Here is a 20,835-nt window from a genome sequence, read left to right on the forward strand (position 1 = left end):
AATGCAGGAGACACAAGAGACACAGGTTTGATCCCTTGGTTGGGAAGATCCCTTGGAAGAGGGCATGGCAACCCATTCCAGTATTCTTGCCTGGAGAATTCCCATGGACAGAGAAGCCTGGCGGGCTACAGCACATGGGGTCACAAAGAGTCGATGGGACTGAAGTGACTGAGCACTCATCCTGTTCTTTCCCATCCCGAGTCCCCTCAGGGTGCACTGTTGGGGTGGCTGCAGTGGCTGAGGGCTTGGGAGTGGGCAGCCTTTTTGTCTTCATCCTGAGTTTCCTCAGGGCTCACACTTGGGGCAGTGGTAGTGGCTGATGGCTTGACAGCCACAGCATCCTTTGCTTGCTGATATGGCAGGCTACATTTTTCCGTCAGAGCTTCCGCTGCTATTTCCTAACACTTTCTGTAACCTTTCTTCCTACCCCTATTGGCTAAGTCCAGATTTGATGTGAATCTTCTTTATAGCACAAAGAAAAAAATGAAAACACAACAAACTAAACCTGGATTGTTAGCAAAATGACTTCTAGTCAAAGTAAGAGTATGACTTCAAGTAGACCAGCCAGGAGGTCTTAAACTGCTTGAAACCTTCCTCCACAGCCCCCAACCCTCAGTGGCATTTCCCTATGCCAGGCACATAGTAGGGGCATAATAAATACTTTCTTGATGAATATGCAGTATTCATATTTGTTTAGGTGATTTCCCTTGTTTAGAAACAGATTAAGTGCTCAAGAGTGATTCATAATTATAATCATCACAAAATCCTATTAGCTCACTTAACAGATAATAGAAAAGTCCATTAACAAAATTAGGAGATGTTTGCAAGTAAGAAGAATGGGTTCTCTCCCCAGAGTCAAAATCCTTCCTACATTTGTTCAACAAGTTTGTGTTGAATACTTACTATGTGAAAGATAAAACTGAAAATGTTAGCTGCTCAGTAGTGTCCAGCTCTTTGCCACCCGCCAGGCTCCTCTGTCCATGGGATTCTCCAGGCAAGAACACTGGAGTGGGTTGTCATTAACCTTTTCCAGGGGATCTTCTCAAACTAGGGATCGAACCCAGGTCTCCCCCATCGCAGATTGATTCTTCATCTGAGCCACCAGGGAAGCCACTTACTATGTACCCATATTTATTCTAGGTTCTTGAGACTAATATTGTTAATGCAAGTTTGTGTGCCCAATGCAGTGAGCCAAACAAACTGAAAGGTCAGAGTTTGGAACAGGGAAAGGTTTATTGCAGAACCATGCAAGGAGAAAGGTGGATGATGCCCTAAACGCCCCGAGGTCCCAGAAGGGTTTCAGCAAAGCATTTTTAAAAGCCAGGTGTGGAAGCGGGGGTCACTAGGTCTGAGATCAGCTTGTTCAGGGTTCTCTGACTGGCTGATGGTGAGGGAGCAGGGAGATGTCACAAGCTTTATCAACCTTTAGGCTCCAGGAGGCCTGTGGCTTTGTATTCAAGGTCTTCAAGTACTTAACACCTTACTTTTGTTGGAGAGAGGATGACTTTTTACATCTCCAAAACAACTCAGGAAATGTGCATCAAATACCAATACCTAGGTACTTCAGAGAGGAGCTAAAGCAGAGCATACAGGGGAAGGCCTTTCCCTGAAGGCCCCTTAAGGGTTCTGCTTGGTTATAACATATCAGTGAATAAAAGATAGGAAAATCCCTGCCTTCATGGAGCTGAGATTCTAGTTGGTATGCAGATAATAAACAAGAGACATAATAAATTGTAAGTGAATGATGTATCATGGTGGATGGTGATCAGTGCTCTCAACAAAGACAAGACTGCCTGCAAGTGAGGGAAAAATATGTGTCCTTTTATTTGGACTTTGCCTTTTACTCTGAGTAAACAGGGGAATCTTTGGAAGGTTTTGAACAGAGGAGGAACGTGGTCTAACTTGCATTTTATTTATTAAATTAAAAAGAAGATTTATTTTCTTGGCCATGCCACATAGCATGTGAGGCCTTAGTTCAGCATATGAGCTCTTAGTTACCCAAACAGGGATCAGACCCATGCTTCTTGCATTGGAAGTGAGGAGTCTTAACCATTGGACCACAAGGGATGCTCCTAACTTCCATTTTAAATGGATCTCTCTGCTCTGTTGAGAATAAACCGGGGCACTGCTGCTGCTGCTGCTAAGTCACTTCAGTCGTGTCCGACTCTGTGTGACCCCATAGATGGCAGCTTACCGGGCTCCCCTGTCCCTGGGATTCTCCAGGCAAGAACACTGGAGTGGGTTGCCATTTCCTTCTCCAATGCATGAAAGTGAAAAGTGAAAGTGAAGTCGCTCAGTTGAGTCTGACTCTTAGCGACCCCATGGACTGCAGCCTACCAGGCTCCTCCGTCCATAGGATTTTCCAGGCAAGAGTACTGGAGTGGGGTGCCATTGCCTTCTCCGAACCGGGGCACTAGGGGTGGAGAATTCCATGGACTATACAGTCCATGGGGTCGCAAAGAGTCAGACATGACTGATAGACTTTCACTTTCACTTTTCGGGGGTGGAAATAAGATAGAAGCAGTGAAAGCTGTCAACAGGTAGGTACAGTATATAGAGGCTGGGGCCATGGTGATGGCAGATTTGGGCCAGATAAGAGGGCTAGATTCGGGAAATATTTTGAAGGGAGAGTCAACAAGATTCCTGATGTATTGGGTAAAAGAGAGGTGTGAAGGATGACTTCAAGGTTTCCATCTGAGCAACTGTCAGCAGGATGGAGCAGGATAGAGCCAATCAGGCAGGATGGAGATGAAGTGTTTTAGAAGTGTGGAGTTTGGGATGTCTATTAGACACACAGCAAAGATGATGAAGAGGCCACTGGGTATTAGTTTGGAGTATGGGAGTGAGATGTGACAGAGATACCTAGAAGTCAGTCAGTTCAGTCACTCAAGTCATGTCCGACTTTTTGTGGTCCCATGGACTGCAGCACAACAGGCTTCCCTGTCTATCACCAACTCCTGGAGATTGCTCCAACTTATGTCCATCAAGTCAATGATGCCATCCAGCCATCTCATCCTCTTATTGTCCCCTTTTCCTCCTGCCTTCAATCTTGCCCAGAATCAGGTTCTTTCCCAATGAGTCAGTTCTTCACATCAGGTGGCCAAAGTATTGGTGCTTCAGCTTCAGCATCAGCATCAGTCCTTCCAGAGAATATTCAGAACTGATTTCCTTTAGTATTGACTGGTTTGATCTCCTTGCAGTCCGAGGGACTCGCAAGAGTCTTCTCCAACACCACAGTTCAAAAGCATCAATTCTTTGGCACTCAGCTTTCTTTATGGTCCACCTCTCACATCTGTACATGACTGCTAGAAAAACCATAGCTTTGACTAGACGAACCTTTGTCAGCAAAGCAATGTCTCTGCTTTTTGCTTTTTAATATGCTGTCTAGGTTGGTCATAGCTTTTCTTCCAAGGACCATGCATCTTTTAATTTCATGGCTGCAGTCACCATCTGCAGTGAATTTGGAGCCCTCCCAAAATAAAGTCTGTCACTGTTTCCATTGTTTCCCCATCTATTTGCCATGAAGTGATGGGACTAGATGCCATGATCTTAGTTTTTTGAATGTTGAGTTTTAGGCCAGCTTTTTCACTCTCCTCTTTCACTCTCATCAAGAGGCTCTTTAGTTCCTCTTTGCTTTCTGCCATAAGGGTGGGATCATCTGTATATCTGAGGTTATTGATATTTCTCCCAGCAATCTTGATTCCAGCTTGTGTTTCATCCAGCCTGGCATTTTGCATAATGTACTCTGCATATAATTTAAATAAGCAAAGTGACAATATACAGCCTTGACGTACTCCTTTCCCAATTTGGAACCAGTCCTTTGTTCCATGTCCGGTTCTAACTGTTCCTTCTTGATCTGCATACAGATTTCTCAGGAGGCAGGTAAGGTGGTCTGGTTGTCCCATCTCTTGAAGAATTTTCTAGTTTGTTGTGATCAACACAGTCAAAGGCTTTGGTGTAGTCAATAAAGCAGAAGTAGATGTTTTTCTGGAACTCTCTTGCTTTGTCTATGATCGAATGGATGTTGGCAATTTGATCTCTGGTTCCTCTGCCTTTTCTAAATCCAGCTTGAACATCTGGAAGTTTTCAGTTCATGTATTGTTGAAGCCTAGCTTGGAGAATTTTGAGCATTACTTTGCTAGTGTGTGAGATGAGTGCAATTGTGCAGTAGTTTGAATGTTCTTTCTAAAATTAAAAAAAAATTCACTGTGGAATGCAAAAAAAAAAAAAAAACCAAAACATGTGTTAAAGGCTTCACTGGGTTTTTTCATGAGACTTCAGGTTGAGTTTCTGTTCATAGGTCTAATACTTCTTACAACACAATTCACCATGCAATTAATGATTTCTCTCTTTCTCACAGGAAACAGGTAGGATTAGAATATTGTGACTGTTGCATATTTCCCAAAAGACAAGTTAGGTAGAAAAGTAATGTTTCCAAGGAGGGAAAAAGTAATGTTTGCAAACTCCCTCAGACAAGTCTCTATCTTGTAATTATACCTTTACATTGTGTATGTATATATATCTAAGAAAGCCTGCCTATTGAACCTTTCTCAGATGATAGAGTAAAGTTCTGATTGGATGTCATCATTTCCCATAATTTTGCCCCAGGGTGTGTGATAAAAGGGTTCTCCTTGTTCCGACAGAGTTTAGCTATGGCTTGAGGCAGACCCCTGTCTGTCATCCTCCCAGACCAATGGGATGTGCTATGAGGGTGGGAAAGGAGCCAGCTTCATCTGCTTAGATGTCTGCAGTAATCTCACATTCCATGGAGGGTTGAAAAGTGGCGAGGGTAATATGTAAGTGGTGCTTAACTCTGTCTTGGTTGGAGGATAAATAAAACGGTTGAATGACCTTTGATCTCACTAACTTTTGAAATTTTATTTACTTTTGGCTGGGCTAGGTCTTCATTGCTCCATAAAGGCTCTTCTCTAGTGGCAGAAAGTGGGGGCTACTCTCCAGCTGTGATGCACAGAGAGCCATCACAGTAGCCACAGTACTCACCACTACTCTCCAGTGTGGTGGCTTCTCTTGCTGCAGAGCACAGGCTCTAGGTACATGGGCTTCAGCAGTTGCGGCTCACGGGCTCTAAAGTGCAGGCTTAGTAGTTGTGGTGCATGGGCTTAGTTGCCTCACAGCGTGTGGGATCTTCCCAGACCAGGGATTGAAATCATGTCCTCTGCATTGGCAGATGGATTCTGAACAACTGGACCATCAGAGAAGTTCGATCTTGCTGATTTTTAGAGAACTGAAACTGCCATTTCAATGCTCACTTTATTTTCAATTTTTTAAAAAGGTATAATGTATATATAGGAAATGCACAGATCTTAAGTGTGTGCAATTCAGTAAGTATTGAAGAATACATATACCCATGTATTGGTATGTAACCTTACCATGTCTGTCAAGGTATAACGTACTTCTGTTACCCCAGAAAGTTCACCAATGCTCTTTCCCAGCCAATCACCCTCTCCAGAAGCAACAAGTATTTTAATTTCAGCCACTCTATGTTTGTTTCACCCATTGTAGAACTTCATATGAATGGAATTATACATTATGTACTCTTTTGCGTCTAGCTTCTTTCATTCAGCATAATGTTTGTGAGATTCATCCATGTTGTGTGTACAGTTCATTTCTTTTAATTACTGAGCAGTGTTCCATTGCCATCCATGACATCCCACACTACAGTTGATGTTCCCATTTTCCTGGTGGACATCACTTATATATTTTAAGATTAAAAATGAGATATAGCCTCCAGAAAGGAACAATGGCCCATAATCACACAGTTCTGAAAAGATGGTGGAGAGATGGTCACACATCTGAAGGAGAGTTAAGTGCTAGTACAGAAAATCTCATATACTTCTCTCAGCTCCTCATTTTGCTTTCCCTGGGAATTCCCTATTAGAGAGGCTGATGAGATTGAAAGATTTTGACTTTTCAATTAAGATGGTGCTGAGACCTCATGATTTTGTTTGCTACTTTAATTCTTTTTTTTCAAAAAGCCTTTCTTCTCTCTCTTTTACTGCAGGCTTTGCACTTCTGGGAGGACACCCTTGTTTTCTTACTACGGACGATATTCATTTGGGTGTGAATGAAAGTCTCACAGATACAGCCCGGTTTGTAAATCTTCTCTTGGAAGCTTATTTCACAATTTATGGATACATCTTAAAAAGAAAATATGCTTCGCTTTAACTAGCGGTTTTCCCTCTCAGCATCCTTTGGACTGTTCTGTTTTTGTTCTTTACCTTTTTACCTGATGTCCTGAATGAATTTCTCTCATCTTCTGGCCACTTTCCTTGGGTTAATTTTTTTTTTTTCTTAGCAATTTGAAGAGGCTTCTGATTATAGAATTTCAAACTCCAGGAGATTTAGTCATCAAGCATGACTCTTATGTTTTTCAGCTGAAGAAATGGAAGGCCAGGAAAATTGACATGTTCAATGACCCATAACCTGCTAGCATCAGAGCAGGAAGTAATATTGAGGGCTAACATTTATTGGACATTTATTATGTGTAAGGCATTGTTCTGACTCATTTAATCCTTATAAAAACCCAAACAGATTGGCATAAAGAAGGGAAACAACTTTATTAGGGACATACTAGCTACTATAAGACAAAAATCTCAAAATGTCAGAAGCTTAACATAGTGCAAATGTTCCTGATTGATAAGACAGAAGGAGTGATTGTTTATGTGGCCATTTAGGGACTGGGGATGAAAATGGCTCTGCTATCTTCAACATGTGGCCTCCAAGGTTATCCTAGGTGTCAACATCCAGCCAGGTGCTAGGGAAGAGTGCCTGGGGACAGGATGCTCACTTCAAAGCCACCTTAGCAGGGAAGCAGCACAATCACTTCCACTCACATTCTATCAGCAACTCCTAAGTAGCTCAGCCCTACCTGGATGAAAGTAGAGGTGAGAAAAGGCTCTGAATCACTATACTATAATTAGAGACTGAAACATAGGTCCTCTGACTTCCCATGCAGTGCTCTCACCATTGTATCATGCCTGATAGAGAAATACAGAGCAAATGTCTGTGTTTAAATATCTCACACTTGATATCAAAGACTAATGATTATTTTCTGAAAACAATATGTCATAAAGCAACTCCCTGCAGACACTGCCTGCTTTTTATGGCCGATACCCTAGTATGTACTAAAGAATCCACCTCATTTGAATTGCTGAAGAGATTTGAAATAACTCATCTTTAAAACTTTTAGTTATGTTATTTAAGATGAGACAGTGTTAGTATTAAGCCGTGTTGTGTTCATCTTCTGGATGCAAGGGACAAGAAGAATAAATAAACATAAAAGAGTTTTTCTTCTAAATATGCTGTCACTGGTTAGAATTCTATTTGCCTAATAATTCTGTTTCCACCAGAGTGAAATATGCTTTGTTCCAGAATAATATTACAAGCTGGTTAGGGGATGAAGCCAGGGACACAACCAGGAAAGAAGTTTCAGTGGGGATCCTCTATATAGGACCAAGTGAATGACAGTGAGTGTCACATGTGAACTAGTGGTTGGAAGAAGGTACGGTTGGAGAAACAGATGAGCATTCAATAGAGAGTGAAGGAGTGCAGAAGTGCAGATCGGCAGCCAGAAAGAGGTCAGGGCCCAGAAATCAGGGGAGTGGGCGGGACCTCCAAAGCAAGAGACAAATAGCCAAGCATGGGTTGAAAGCGGAGGACGAGTGTAAACATGTTCTTTTCTGTGCTTGCTCACCACACAACAATTGCCACTGGAAGTCCTTCATTAGAGGAGCTCTACACAGATCCTGGGAAAAACAATCACAAGTTCTGCTAGTGGTAAAGAACCCATCTGCCAATGCAAGACACATAAGAGACTTGGGTTTGATCCCTGAGTTGGGAAGATCCCTTGAAGGAGGGCATGGTAACCCACTCCAGTATTCTTGCCTGGAGAATCCTGATGGACAGAGGAGCCTGGCAGGCTACAGTTCACGGGGTTGCAAAGGGTTGTACACGACTGAGCAACTAAGCATGCACATCTCATTGTGGGAGAATTGCAGACTGAACGCCAAAGAATTGATGCTTTGGAACTGTGGTGTTGGAGAAGACTCTTGAGAGTCCCTTGGCCTGCAAGGAGATCCAACCAGTCCATTCTGAAGATCGGCCCTGGGATTTCTTTGGAGGGAATGATGCTGAAGCTGAAACTCCAGTACTTTGGCCACCTCATGCGAAGAGTTGACTCATTGGAAAAGACTCTGATGCTGGGAGGGATTGGGGGCAGGAGGAGAAGGGGACGACAGAGGATGAGATGGCTGGATGGTATCACTGACTCGATGGATGTGAGTCTGAGTGAATTCCGGGAGTTGGTGATGGACAGGGAGGCCTGGCGTGCTGCGGTTTATGGGGTCGCAAAGAGTTGGACACGACTGAGCAACTGAACTGAACTGAACTGAAACCTCAAGGACCAGAGAAGGCAATGGCACCCCACTCCAGTACTCTTGTCTGGAAAATCCCATGGACAGAGGAGCCTGGTAGGCTGCAGTCCATGGGGTCGCTGGGAGTCGGACACAACTGAGGGACTTCACTTTCACTTTTCCCTTTCATGCATTGGAGAAGGAAATGGCAACCCACTCCAGTGTTCTTGCCTAGAGAATCCCAGGGATGGGGGAGCCTGGTGGGCTGCCGTCTATGGGGTCACACAGAGTCAGACACGACTGAAGTGACTTAGCAGCAGCAGCAGCAGCAAACCTCAAGGACAGGTACACTTAGGGAGGGACAGGAGTAAATTGTTAAGGTACAAGGAAAATTAGGGTAGTGCAATATCATAAGAGGCTGGAATGGGTGATGGAGATATCAGAAATGGGGGGTGGGTAGAGTAGATACTGTGGAAATCTGACTCTTTTGTGCACCCCATCACTGCTTCATCTGCCCAAATACCTGACAAACAAGATATGGCTGAGATTCAGAAATTCACTAAATCTAAATTGAAGAAGACAAGGGAAATCCACCACCTTGCACAGAAGTAATTGAACAGGAGAAGCAAGGAAGTGAATCTTAATGGCATCGACCCTGCCAATATGCACAGTACAACCCATTGCAATTGCCTCCTTACTTTTTGTAGCAGTTAAACTCTGTAAGATGCAAAGAGATTGGATGATGTTTAAATGATAGTGCTGGCCCTTTGGAATTGAGGCAAGCGTACACCTGACATTGATTGACGGTGTTGCTTCACTAATCTGCCTGTCTGGCTGCTTTGGGGGCCTGGTGGAACAAAAAAATAGTGACTGCCCACTGGTGAAAAAAACCTGATGGGGAAAATACTGAATATGGCAACAGAAAAAAAAAATAAAGCAAATTGGGCCAGTGTCCTGAAAACTGTTAAGTGCAATTTCCAAAATGTCATTTATTTAATCAAATGATTTAATTATTCATTTATTCAAAAATATTAACCCAATGCCTGATTTTTCTTCCAGGTGTTGGTTTAGCACTGAGAATAAAATGCTGATCAAATCAAACAAAATACTTTTTCGAGTGGAAATTATATTCTAGAGGGAGGAGGCTTTCAGTAAACAAAAAATAAAGCATGAATACAATAGAGGGTTGAAATAAGTGCTATGATGAAGTCAAAGCAGGGGGATCTGTGGGTAGAGTGGGGGCTCCTTTAGATTGGGTGGTCAGGGAAGGCCTCTCTGAGGAGGTGACTGTTAAGGGGAGTGCTCACTGAAAAGATAGAGCGAGGTATTAAAGGCTATAGGGAAAGCATCTCAGACAGGAAGAGCTGCTGGTACAAAAGCTTAAGGCAAGAACAAGTTTGATGCACTGGAGAACAGAAGGACAGCTAGCAATGTTTTTATATCAGCAAATAAACATAGTTTAAACTTGCAAATTTAAAAAACAATGTACCCTTACAAGCTGGTCCTGTCTAAGACACCAAAAGAAGGAAAAACCAGATCAAGAAGTAAAAGACCTAAATACACATTCAAAATAAAATGTATTGCTCTTTTCTTGCATGCATGCTAGGTTGCTTCAGTCGCGTCAGACTCTTTGTGACCCTCTGGACTGTAGCCCGCCAGGCTCCTCTGTCCATGGGATGCTGCAGGCAAGAATTCTGGAGTGGCTTGCCATGCCCTGCTCCAGGGGATCTTCCCAACCTGGGTCAAACCTGCATCTCCTGCAGCTCCTGCATTGCAAGCCGATTCTTTATCGCTGAGCCACAAGGGAAGCCCCATTGCTCTTTTCTTACTTGATTACAATAATTAAACCTGTTCACTTGTCAAAATGTAGTGGGTGAGGGGGACAGGAGACTTCCCTTGCCGTCTAGTGGTCAAGACTCCAGAGGCACGGGTTCGATCCCTGGTTAGGGAACTAAGGCCCCTGCATGCCATGTGATACAGCCAATATATATACAGCTGACTCACTGGAAAAGTCCCTGATGCCTGGAAAGATTGAGGGCAGGAGAAGAGGGCATCAGAGGATGAGATGGCTGTATGGCATCACTGATGCAATGGACAAGAACTTGGGCAAACTTTGGGAGATGGTAAGGGACAGAGAGGCCTGGCATGCTGCAGTCCATGGGGTTGCAAAGAGTCGGACATGACTGGGCGACTGAACAACAACAGCCAATATATACAGCATATATATATACACACACACACATATATCATTGGTGAATTCTCTTTAGCTAAGTCTTAGTTGAGTATCGTATAATCTGAGGGCACCACTGGGGAGTGAAAGGGAGTGCTCAGATGGAGCTGTTGACTGATATTGTGGAGGAGCTGGTATGTCAGGGTCCCAAGACCAACCCCAGGTTCAATGATCCATTAGGAGGATTCGCATGACTCAGGATATGGTCATGGCTAAGATTCATTACAAAAAAAAAAGGATAGAAAGCAAAGGGAAAAGGCACATGGGCAAAGGCCAGGGGAGACCAGGCACAAGGTTGCAAGGGTCTTCTCCTGGTGGGGTCAACAGTTCATGCTTAATTCCCCCAGCAATCAGCTGTGGCCACATGTGTGAAATGCTATTTTTCATGGAAGCCCATTAGACACAGAGTGCATAAGACTTTTATTGGGGACTGGTCACATAGGCACCGTCTGCCTAGCATGAAGCCAGCTTCTAGACTCCCAAAAAGATTCTGTTCAGCATAATCCATAGTATTTTTACAAACAGTTTAGGGAGTGAGCCATCCTTATCATTTCTGGGAATGGTGGAAACCCTCCCACCAAAGTTCAAGTTCCCAGATGCCAGCCAAGGACCAACCTAGGAAGCAGGCCTTTTAAAGACAGCCATCTCAGGACTGCTGTGTTAACTCTTGCCCCCCCCCCCCAACAAATGGGCCATGATTTCTCTTCTGAATTTTGCTAAACTAGTAAGGACGTGTATCCTACACCCATGGAAAGACAGCCTGAAGATTCAGTATGGATCCTCAGTTCAGTGTGGATCCCTGTAGGGTCAGTCTCCCATTGGTGAAAATTGACCATTGCTCACTTCCCTCTTTAGAAAAGTCTCTCTTAGTGACTCTTTTCCACCCCTAACATATCAGAAGCTACAAAAGATATACATATGTATTCCATTACATTTGCTTCAAATCTGGTGTTATTTTCAGATTTTGTTAATTCTCAGGTGCTCTACCAGGGTCAATGTTGGATGTTCTATTTTTCCCTTCACTCCGGGCTTGTCTTTTTAGATATGACACCTTGTGTGTGTTAGTCGCTCAGTCGTGTCCAACTCTTTGTGACCCCGTGCATTGTAGCCCACCAGGCTCCTTTGTCCATGGGATTCTCCAGGCAAGACTACTGGAGTGGGTTGCCATTTCCTTCTCCAGATCACTTACTCTTTGGAAGTTTAAAAATGGATGAAACTTAGCAACAGCAGTGGGACATTATCACTCCACTTTCAAGCCTTTCTGTTTCTTCCATAATGACAGCTGTTCATGCCTAATGCTCTGAGTCCACTATTGAAAGGTTCATAATACAATAGCTTCACAGTCATTTTCACTTTAACACAGTACTTAGTAAAACAGCTTCAGGAAACGTGTATGAAAGGCACCATATAAAACCAAATAATGTAACATTGTTCTACTCTAATTAAGTCCCCTATAGAGGTAATTTACTTATGGTAGTGATTGCTAAAGTGTTTTCTGTCAGTGTAAAACCAGTAGGAAGGAAACTCAGCATAAACCACTGTATTAGTTTCCTAGGGCTGCCATACAAATTACCACAAACTTGGTGGCTTAGAAACAACACAGATCTATTCTCTCACAGTCCTGGAGGCTCCTGTTGCTGCTGCTGCTGCTGCTAAGTCACTTCAGTTGTGTCTGACTCTTAGCGACCCCATGGACTGCAGCCTACCAGGCTCCTCCGTCCATGGGATTTTCCAGGCAAGAGTACTGGAGGGGGGTGCCATTGCCTTCTCCAGTCCTGGAACCTAGAAGCCCCAAATCCACATGCCAGCAAGGCCATGTTCTCCCTGAAGGCTCTAGGGAAGAATCTTTCCTCACCTCTTCCTAGCTTCTGGAGGCTCTCAGCAAGCTTTGGCACTCCTCAGCTTGTAGCTCGGCTTGTAGCTTGTCACTCCAGTCTATGATTCCACCTTGATCTTCTCTGTATATCTCTGTGTTTCTTCACCTCTTCTAAGGAAAACATCTGTCACTGGATTTAGGGTCCAGCCTACCCCAGCATGACTTCATCTTAACTAATAACATTCGCAAAGACCCTACTTCCAAACTCTGCCCCATTCTCAGTTTCCTGGTAGATATGAATCTGGGGGACACCATTCAATCCATTGGGCTTGGGGGTGGCTCAGTGGTAAAGAATTCACCTGCCAATGCAGGAGGCACAGGTTCGATCCCTGGGTTGGGAAGATCCTCTGGAGAAGGAAATGGCAACCCACTCCAGTATTCTTGCCTGGAAAAAATCACATGGACAGAGGAGCCTGGCAGACTACAGTCCATGGAGCTGCAAAGAGTCAGACATGACTTAGCAACTGAACAACAACATTCAACCCACTACACAACCACATATCCATATGGCCCTGCAGCAATGTGGAAGGGTTTCAAATCATTGTCATTCTGGTAGTTCAAATAATGGAAGTTACAAAGGAATTTGTGGATGAGACACGGTCCTTAAGAGTAGGAATGTGAAAAAAAAGAGTAGGAGTTAAACTATTGTCATATTGAAAGGAATGTTTTGAAAAGCTGGAATACTGTTCCTAAGATATTTATAGTAATGATTTTAGGACCAAAAAAGGTAATCTTATTTATGTTTCTTGGTAAAATGTTTTAAAATGTTGGTACATAATGGGAAATATGTACCTAACTGGATACTAATAAATTTGTATCTAAATAGGAAATATGATGTCTCCATGAATCTTTACAGAGGCCACCAAGCAGCATGGCAGTTTTATGTCCTTGGGTAAATAGTAACAAAAGCCAGTTGTTCACAACATGAAATATGATGTAGTTCAGAGGCAGTTTGCCATAGTGTAAGAGTAAGGGCTTCGAAGCAGGGTTGGACTTTAGGTCACAGCTCATAGCACATTGGCCCTGTGGTTTGGACCAGTTGCTTCTGAGACTTAGGTTTCTCAGTTGTAAAATGGATGTACAAATACGTATCCCAATGAGTTATATGAGGGTAAATCACATAGTGCTTTTAAAGGACAGGCACATGGGAGAAATTCGTGTATTTTTCACTGAATCAAGTTACAGTCTAATTCAATCTCAGGAGAAGCCCTGACTCAATTCTGGCCATCTTCGTGGTCTCCTAGTCAGTTTACACTGACCCAACACTAAAATTCCTATAGCACATTTTGAGGAGGTCGTTATGAATACCATTATGCCCTAACCATTTATCTCTGAGGTCTTCAAAACATATACATCAAAAATATGGCAATTTCATTCAACATCCCTGTGCTTCCATCTTTGAGGGGAGCCAATCTAGGTGTGCTGAAGGTATTATTTTGTTTCCTTGTCATTCTTATATTGATATAACTAAAATTATAACCTGGGTAGAGAATATCAGAGCACTGGAATATTCTCCATCCCAGAGGGAGATTCAGTCAGCAAGTTTATTCCTTGGCCAATTTACACTGGGGATAAAGTCTATGCCTTCTCTAGGGCCTTAGCCTGTTTCCATAAAAAATAAAAACAGGCCATCAGCAGATGAATGGATAAGAAAGCTGTGGTACATATACACAATGGAATATTACTCAGCCATTAAAAAGAAAACATTTGAATCAGTTCTAATGAGGTGGATGAAACTGGAGCCTATTATACAGAGTGAAGTAAGCCAGAAGGAAAAACATAAATACAGTATTCTAACGCATATATATGGAATTTAGAAAGGTGGTAACAATAACCCTGTGTACGAGACAGCAAAAGAGACACTGATGTATAGAACAGTCTTATGGACTCTGTGGGAGAGGGAGAGGGTGGGAAGATTTGGGAGAATGACATTGTAACATGTAAAATATCATGTAAGAAACGAGTTGCCAGTCCAGGTTCGATGCACGATACTGGATGCTTGGGGCTAGTGCACTGGGATGACCCAGAGGGAGGGTATGGGGAGGGAGGAGGGAGGAGGGGTCAGGATGGGGAACACATGTATACCTGTGGTGGATTCATTTTGATATTTGGCAAAACTAATACAATTATGTAAAGTTTAAAAATAAAATAAAATTAAAAAAAAAAATTAAAAAAAAAAAAAAAAAAAAAAGAAGAGTAGAATAAGTGTAAAAAAAAAAATAAAAAAATAAAAACAGGAAATGCCCATTTTTAAATGATTATAGGGTTCTCAACGGTATCATTATACACAGCCCCAAATTCCTCCTACTGTTGGCCAATCAGTTATTCAACTGGTTGGAGAGAGACATCATTGATAACATACTGGAAATTAGGGGTGAGAAATGGAATATTTCTTGCCATATCAGTAAACAAGGAAGTCCCAGTCATCAGTGACTGCAACCCTCCAATGTGCGTTGGTGAGCCCTAAGGGCACTCAGGAAGGAGAATACCTGTGATCTAGCAGCCATCAGAATGGCGGCCACTACCTAGGTGAGCCCTGAGGAAGGAAGCTCAGGATGTGAGAACAGGATACTGGCCCCAGATAGCTGAGATGAGTATGAAAGGAATGATTTCAGTGAGCCCAGACTCTTGCATCTTTCCATACAAAGAAAAGTTAAGTTAGGTTACCTTTTGAATTAAGTTAACTGAATTCCTTGTTAGGTTACCTAGTTTTCTTTAATTAACAACAATCTTCAGATGTTCAGACCACCTGCCCTTCGTTAACAAAACTTCTATATAACCTGGCTCCTCAGCTCCTTGGAGCAGTTCTCTTCCTGGTTACTTGAGATTCAGTCTCCCGGCCTTGAAGTCCTAAAAATTCCCACTGAATGAACCATAACTCTCAACTTTCAGGTTGTTAATATTTTTTAGGTCAACGCTAGGACACACAGAAATTCAAGGCAGGATAGGGACATAGGAAAGAATGCACGGCACGACCCTATGAGAATACAACCACTGTCTGTCTTCAGCTTTTGCAATGCATCCACCATGTTCTGATAGTTTAGGAAGTACTCAACTCTTTCTACGGAGAAGGCAATGGCACCCCACTCCAGTACTCTTGCCTGGAAAATCCCATGGATGGAGGAGCCTGGTAGGCTGCAGTCCATGGGATCTCGAAGAGTTGGAGACGACTGATCGACTTCACTTTCACTTTTCACTTTCATGCATTGGAGAAGGAAATGGCAACCCACTCCAGTGTTCTTGTCTGGAGAATCCCAGGGACGGGGGAGCCTGGTGGGCTGCCGTCTATGGGGTCGCACCGAGTCGGACACGACTGAAGCGACTTAGCAGCAGCAGCAGTAACTCTTTCTAAGCATATCAGGATCGTTGAGTGATTGCCCATCTCATCCATATACATGTTTGCTCTTAAGATCTGGCCCAGCACACTATTTGGGTTTGGCGTTTTGTTTGTTTTTAGTATCTGTTTACCCACACACAGGGACTCTGCATCAGGTCTTCCTCCGGCCGTAGGAGACTTTGTTTACAGTATTTATTGTTTTGGTTCTTTGCTTTATTTTGGCTTTCTGGGAGTTTTAGTTAATTCCTAAACAAGTTTTGATTTCATACCAAAGGGGAAAATATTAAAGAATAATAGAAACTTGAGATTTCAAAGATCTTTATGAGCTATTTTATATCAACCATCCTTTTCATGCCTCCTCCACACCATTCCTTCGAAATCATTCTTTAGCCTGCATGAAAATACCCAGCATCAGGGTATTCTTTATATGCACAGCTATCTTGTTCTATTTTTATACGGTCTGACTTTTCTGATCAGAATTCATAGAAACTGACAGAGCGTTCTCTTTTACACTGAATTAAAATAGATCTTACTATGGCTCTTCTCAATGTTCCTCTGTTTTATAGTATCTTCATAAACTCATACATTTTAATATATTAATACTTGAAGGTTTCAATTCATTGCAGTTAATACTCTTATTGGTGCTTAAATTGTACCCTATTTGGCCAATGTGATCTGTCTTCAAGTTGGCTACTGGGTCATTTTGACATAACGCTATTAGTCTTTGATAACTCCCTTGCACATCTCTTCACTAAAGCCAAGAATTAGCCATTACTCTAGGAAGTCCTATTTCATTTTCAATTACTTTCAAAATCATGTTTGGGAGAAATTTCCTTCTTTGAATGGTATGTTTTTTTCTGGTTATTACAGTCATACTCTTTTTGGTAAAAAAAAAAAAAATACTAAAAGAGATTTTTAAAATAGTTAGAACCACCAATACTGCCATCATCCAGAAATAATCAATGTTAACATTTTATCTCCTCAACCATCTTCCCATTTACAATCCTATGTCATGCTCCTCCTTTTTCTAAACAACAGGAAAAGAGATAATGGTGAAAAATAGTTGCCATTTTAAAACATTTAGGCAAAATCAAGTTGAATAAATATTTGAGCTTGTTGACTATTCATTTTAAATCCTCATATAGCTAATTAAACATCCAGAGCAAATTGATCAGTGTCAGAAACTTTAAATTTGGGTACTTTGGATTTTGCAAAAGCTGTTTTGCTACCACTGTTGACAGATTCCTAAGACTGTAAAGCTGCAGGAATCCACCGGAAGGCAAACAAAACTATATGTTCAATGGAAACGAAGAGGGACCAAAATGAAAAGTCATTACAGAGCCAGAGAGTATTTTTAACTTTGTCAGCCTTTCATTTGTAACACATAACACAGCTCTTACAATATGTAAAGCTGGGATAATTAATTTCTGGAGGGCTATATAGAAAGCCCAGTGAATCCATGGTAAAGAATTCTCCTGCCAAGCAGGAGACCCAGGTTTGATCCCTGGGTCAGGAATGTCCCCTGAAGGAGGAAATTGTAAACCACTCCAGTATTTTTGCCTGGAGAATCCCATGGCCCGAGGAACCTGGCAGGCTACAGTCCGTGGGGTCACAAAAGAGTCAAACGTGACTTAGCAACTAAACGACAACATAAAAAGCCCAGATCACTGTTAGTGGGCCTCTAAGTCCAGCCCAAATTAGAGGTTTGTCATTGTTTCCAGTGAAAAGTGTTTTTTTAAAGATTTTTAGTAGACTGGAAGAAAACTAAGAATGGTGATTTCTCTATGATTTATAGTGCCTTTAAACATAAAGCAGAAGGCAACATTATTGACAAAATAATATTGACTATTTAGAGATCTCTAATATCTTTGTTTTCCCAAGTGATTCCAATGTGAAAACAGCTTAGGAGTTGCTCCTTCCCCCGTATCATTGAATCCATTTCACCTGTAGCTTCTGTGGCTGAAGGACTGAAGTGACATTTTCTATTAACCTTTGTCATGCTCCCCCTTGCTCATAGATTCTTTCATGTCCAAGAGGCTTTATTGTCTATAGAAATATTCCCTATTCTTTGTACTTTGTTTTACAGTTCAATATCTTAATCTTAGGAATTTAGCATTTCTATAAACATAAAAAGAGTAAACAGAAAAAAAGAGCAAATATTTTTGTTTGTTTTGTTTAGTCACTCAGTCATGTCTAACTCTTTGCAACCCCATGGACTATATAGCCTGCCAGGCTCCTCTGTCCATGAGATTCTCTAAGCAAGCATACTGGAGTAAGTTGCCATTTCCTCCTCCAGGGGATCTTCCTGACTCAGAGGTCAAACCAGTGTCTTCATGTCTCCTGAATTGCAGGCAGATTCTTTACCGCTGAGCCACCGGGGAAGTCCAATATAATAGTCTTATGAATTAAGCATTTCAATAAACATAAAAGAGCAACATTAGAAAAAAGAGCAAATATTTATGGACTTAAAAAATATTCACAACCTAAAAGTTGAGAGTTATGTTTTATTGTGCGGGAACTTTTGTGGCTTCAAGCCCAGGAGGCAGCATCTCAAGTAACCCCAAGAGAACTGCTCAGAGGAGACAGGTTATATAGAAGTTTTGCAACAAAGGTCAGATAGTCTGAATGTAGAAAGCCAGATATCCCAAGTTAAGGAATTTAGTGGTTTTTCATGTATGGAAAGATGTAAGAGTCTGGCTCACTGAAATCATTCCTTTGATATGCACCTCAGTTGTCTGGGGCCAGTACCTTGTGTTTTCACATCCTGAGTTTTTTCAGGGCTCACCAGCTCACCATCCGTGGTAGCTTTAATCACTGATGACTGTGATATCCTTTGTTTACTGATATGTCAGGGAATATTCCATTTCTCATATTCCTCAATGGTTCTCAAAGTGCGGTCCCCAAACCAGCAGCATAAGCAGTACATGGCAGCTCATTAGAAATGCAAATTTTGGGGGCCCCTAAAACAACAACCAGACCTACTGAATCAGAAACACAATTGGCTGTGTTCTAATAAGCCCTCCTGGTGATTCTGATGTTGTGTTTAAGTTTCAGAGCAATTGCTTTAAATGGTCACATACTAACTTATACAGCCACTAAATCAAATACATATTAAATGAACAAAACAAGTCTCATCAACCATTTAAACACTGATTGCAACTTAATCAAATGCTCTAAAACATTTAACTTAATCACAAGCCTAGCATTTCAAATTTCCTTGAATGCTCTAAATATTTTAAAAAGGAAAATATACACATAAAATACCGCATTGATTAGAGAGCTGATTAATTTTTTAACAATAAAACTAAGCACAATGCTATTAATATCATAGATTTAATTTTGTTTACATTCTTGCCCCTACTTTTATTCTTATCCTTACATGATCCTGGAATTTAAATGCGTGTGTGTAATTCTAGCAGACTGGAAAGAAGAAAAATCATCTCAAGAGGCTAGAAATGCAGATTAAGCGGATTGGTGATCACTTAATTTTGGTTGGATTCGGGAACTGCTTGCTAAGTTCAAGATGAATTAAATTCAAGCTGCCATCCACTAACTTGAATATATTTTTATCACCTAGTTTTCACTTTTAACAATGGGATCTGCTACTGGTTTCCTATTACTGCTTTAACAAATTACCAAGGCAATGGCACCCCACTCCAGTACTCTTGCCTGGAAAATACCATGGATGGAGGAGCCTGGTAGGTTACAGTCCATGGGGTTGCAAAGAGTCGGACACAACTGAGCGACTTCACTTTCATGCATTGGAGCAGGAAATGGCAACCCACTCCAGTGTTCTTGCCTGGAGAATCCCAGGGATGGGGGACCCTGGTGGGCTGCCATCTATGGGGTCGCACAGAGTCGGACATGACTGAAGCGACTTAGCAGCAGCAGCAGTGACTTAACACAAGATTTATTATCTTACACTTCTGCAAGTCAGAGGTCTAAAATGAACCCCCCAGGGCTGTGATCGTTCAGGAGGCTCCAGGGGAGAATCCAATTCCTTGGTCTTTCCAGCCTCCAGTGGCTGCCTACATCCTATGGCACATGGTTCCCTTCTTCCATATCAAAGCCAGCAACATAGCTAGCATCTTCTCTTCTGACCTCCCGCTCTGCTTTCTCTCTCTCTCTCCTTTTTTTTTTTGCCTCACTGTGCAGCTTACAGTGTCTTAGTTCCTCAACCAGGGATTGAACCCATGCCCCCTGTAGTAGAAGCACAAAACCCCAACCTCTGGACCACCAGGGATGTCTCCCTCCTGCTGCTCTGTTATAAGGAACCTCTCTCTTAGATTAGACCCAGCCCAGGATAATCTCCCCATCTCAAGATCCTTAAATGAATCACACATGGAAAATTTCCATTGTCATGTAAGGTAACACTCACAGGCTCTGGGTATTAGGACAAGAGCGTCCTGTGGGGGTAGGGGGCTTATCCTGTCTTCCATAGGATCCTTGCTTCTGTTTTTCATACGAATTCTCATTTATTAAAGAAGTTAAAAGATGGGGTGTCATTCAATTTTTATTTGTTTTCAGTCTCTGGCAGGACATGACTCATTGTAATATTTTTATGCTATATTAACCTGGCCTGGTTTCAATGTTTTAAAATATATGCTTTTCTGATTGGCATTGTTTTATAATTAGTTGGGTCACCAAGAGGTTTCACTCCCAGAGTGACAGGAGAGTGAGTTTGAAAATTTAGATTTCTTCTTCAGGACAGTAAACTAAATATTTATTTTGGAATAAATGGTTGTATCATCTTTCTAATTGGAAATTGTATATGACAACAGGTGCTAGTTAGCTGCAGGATTCTTCTTCTACATCACTTCATGTAAGACCACAAATGCTGATGGGGCTTTTCCATTCATGTTATAGCTTCTGCTATTTCTAGGACAATTTGACTTCTAAGTTGTCTTAATTATTTGTGGTTTACACAAACTAAAAATGGCAGATATCTATACTTTATGAACAGAAATAACAAAAACCCACAAAATATCTATCTGTATCTACACAGTTACATATAAGCATT

General features: G+C 41.9%; 1 protein-coding gene across 1 annotated transcript in view; it reads left to right on the forward strand.

Moving 5' to 3' along the window:
• The window catches only part of OTC (ornithine carbamoyltransferase), a 76,301-nt gene that overhangs the window by 22,551 nt on the left and 32,915 nt on the right, over positions 1 to 20,835 (forward strand). The window contains exon 4 of the mRNA XM_027534269.1: positions 6,023 to 6,110. Coding sequence (XP_027390070.1) covers positions 6,023 to 6,110 — 88 coding nt within the window. The remainder of the gene's footprint in view (positions 1 to 6,022; positions 6,111 to 20,835) is intronic.

Source organism: Bos indicus x Bos taurus, chromosome X (assembly GCF_003369695.1).
Source record: "Bos indicus x Bos taurus breed Angus x Brahman F1 hybrid chromosome X, Bos_hybrid_MaternalHap_v2.0, whole genome shotgun sequence".
NCBI classification, from domain to species: Eukaryota; Metazoa; Chordata; class Mammalia; order Artiodactyla; family Bovidae; genus Bos; species Bos indicus x Bos taurus.